The sequence below is a fragment of the Oryzias melastigma genome, unplaced genomic scaffold (assembly GCF_002922805.2).
Source record: "Oryzias melastigma strain HK-1 unplaced genomic scaffold, ASM292280v2 sc00660, whole genome shotgun sequence".
NCBI classification, from domain to species: domain Eukaryota; kingdom Metazoa; phylum Chordata; class Actinopteri; order Beloniformes; family Adrianichthyidae; genus Oryzias; species Oryzias melastigma.
This window is the reverse complement of record NW_023417248.1, coordinates 1-2,952: the sequence shown is the minus strand read 5'-3', so window position 1 is coordinate 2,952 and position 2,952 is coordinate 1. Positions and strand designations below refer to the sequence as shown.

At 33.4% G+C, this 2,952-nt stretch overlaps 1 protein-coding gene across 1 annotated transcript in view; it reads left to right on the top strand.

The window, feature by feature from the left end:
• Positions 1–2,658, top strand: part of LOC112139465 — a gene marked incomplete at its 3' end in the record, with an annotated part of 20,209 nt that extends 17,551 nt beyond the window's left edge. Inside the window, 6 exon segments of the mRNA XM_024262275.1 lie at positions 1,112–1,135; positions 1,267–1,290; positions 1,420–1,443; positions 1,962–1,985; positions 2,141–2,256; positions 2,380–2,658. Coding sequence (XP_024118043.1) covers positions 1,112–1,135; positions 1,267–1,290; positions 1,420–1,443; positions 1,962–1,985; positions 2,141–2,256; positions 2,380–2,658 — 491 coding nt within the window.
• Positions 2,659–2,952: the final 294 nt, after the last annotated feature.

Here is a 2,952-nt window from a genome sequence, read left to right as displayed (position 1 = left end):
AGCAGCAACATCAATGTAACGGGTCGCTGGGCCTTCCAAGTAGACAACGGTCCAGAAGGCTGCGTGTTTAATGGTAAATTATTGCTTTCAATTCTTTTGAATACATGATATTTTACAGCATCATAACAGCTGGTATTAGTTAAGTTTTCAGGAACAACGGCAAATATGACACTAAAATGACTGTGAAACGTTAAATTTAAGAAGAATACTGTTTTTCACAATGTTCCATATAAAAAGGTCATTTAATTTATTTATTTTCCTTTCAAGTGTGTTTGCAGTGGAATTAGGAAAAGAAACTATTTTGTCTTGAACACTATGGATTCACATGAACTTTCATTGATCACATAAATAAACTTCAACATCTTAAAGTGAACTTTTTCTTGTTCCATTTCAGACAAACGTGTGCAGTTGGGTGATTTCTTCTGGAGCGACAGCAACTGCACACAAAAGTGCATGTGCACCACATCAGGCGTTCATTGTATCACCGAGCTCTGCTCTTTCCCTGAAACCTGCGTACCGACGTACTTTCAGTTCCTCTGCTTCAATGGTAATTCAGCTTAAAATACACAAATAACTTGATCAAACAAAAGACCGGTAAGACTTTAGAAATATTGACATTCCAAGGGGAGAGCTCTGGTGTCCCTTGTGCTTGTGTGGAAAATGGAGAGACTTTTTACCCGAATTGAATGGTGGCTGATCCAAATTACCCACAACCTGGCCTAAAAAAAATTACCTTAAGACTCTGCTAGACTGGTCAAGGACATAACTTGCAGGCATAGATTGTTGATCTGTTGGTGTCCAAAAGAATTTAGTCTAATCTGTTTTACCTGAGCTGAGCACTCTAGTCTTGGCTCTCCCAAAAAATGACCTCTTATAATGAATAAAGTAACTTTTGGATGTTTAGGTTGAAATCTTCTTTACTTCGACTGCTTAGGCCAATCTTGACTTCTGCATACCTACTTGATATTCCTACTTGGTTCAAAACGAAGAGATGAATGAAATTGGCAATTATAAGGGATATAGCAATGTGGCGTATGTGGAAGTGACGTGGATGAAATGGTGTCAAAGCTTCACTTAATAACTAAACCTTTCTGTTATGTTTCATTCACAGTTTCAGTGCCCCCCACAGTTCCCAGTAAGCTCCTTCTTTTTACACATTTATTCATTAGATAGTACAATGAATTGTTGAGAAATATTATTTCTAATGGGTTAAATGAATTGTTGTTTTTGTAAAATACTGAATTTTCTACTTTGTTTGATTTACAGCCACATTGGCTCCACCAGTTATAAGTAAGAATATAAATTTACTATAATTTGGTCAATATACCATTACTTTACCTTTGCTCAGATAGATATAGATTGAATAGAACGCTTTCTTTTCTTTTATCACGCTAACTTGTCTACTTTTTTATTTTTAAGCATCAACTGAACCCCCAGTCCCAAGTAAGCTCTCTTGTTTCTCAAAAGTACTCATTATGTAGAACAATACAGTGTGTTCATAAATATTTATGTGATAAATCTTTGTCCAAACGCATATTTAAAAAAAACAGCTATGTATTAATACCATGCATCACTTATCCAAACCTTCTTACAGCATCATATTAAATAAATCATCATTTTTTAGGTTTATTGGTGGCAAAAAAAAATATTTGCAAAATGCACTAAAATATGCAAAATAAATTAAAGAAAAAAGCAAATGGGAAACATTTTAGAGCTTCATTAGATTTAAAGGGTTTTGGCATCTACAAACTTAAATCCTTGAAAACATAAACTTGAACGATTATGTAGAAAGTCACAATATTTGTGTTTTTGCGCACACAAGCATGATATTAATATCAAGGTTTATGTCACAACTTAACAAAGGTGGAAAAAAAGTTTTATTTTATTTTTTATTAGGTTTTTTATATATATATATATAGAAAAATGTACATACTGATGTCTTTACTTTAATTTATTTACAGCCCCAGACAATGTATCACTTCCAGGTAAGTTTCCTCTGCATACGCACTATAATTCAGCATTTTGATGTTTCAAAATGTTTTATTTTTTTAACCTTTAGAACATAAAATACAGTGTATCCAAACAATCAAAAAATATTACAGGTGGTATGGTTTAACCAAAACTGACTTTTGTTTATCAGGTTCTTTTTATCCAATTTCTGGAACTGCAAGCTCCCGATCTGATGATGGAAGTTCTCCACTAATTTACCTGCAAAGATCTTTTGTCTACTTTGGAAAAACATACAACACCATTTATGTATGTAACATTGTCATTGAGGAAACCCAATGGCAACAAAATAATATATAAATGAAGATATAAGATAAAATGTTTCATTTTTGAAATTGAAATGAGTGTTTAAAACTATACATCCCTTTTCAGGTCAACCACAATGGACACTTGACATTTAATTCTCCATATTACTCATATATACCTCAAAGATTCCCACTATATGGATCTATGGACATAATTGCCCCATTCTGGACAGATTTGGACAACAGACAAAATGGTTTTGTCCTCTACAACCAATACACCAATGGCAGTGTCCTCCAACAAGCTACACAGGACATTAATAGCTACTTCCCAAACCTCAACTTCAGTGCTGAGTGGGTCTTTGTAGCAACATGGTATGAAGTGGCCTACTTTGGAACTACAGGGACAGTAAGTTGTCAATAATATTTTAATATTAAGTCATATTTTAAAATGTTATTAAAATTAATAATAAATAGTGGATTTCAGACACAAAATGCAAACTTAGAAACAATTATGAATTCAGAAAGATGTAAAAAATCCACTTAAATGAATAACGATTGACGGAAGAAATACCAATAAGTATTAAAAACATGTAACCTTTTTCAGAAAACAACTTTCCAAGCTGTGTTGATCTCTGGAGGACAGAAATCATTTATTCTCATGAACTACGGATCGATTGCCTCAACATCTCGGAGTGTTCAG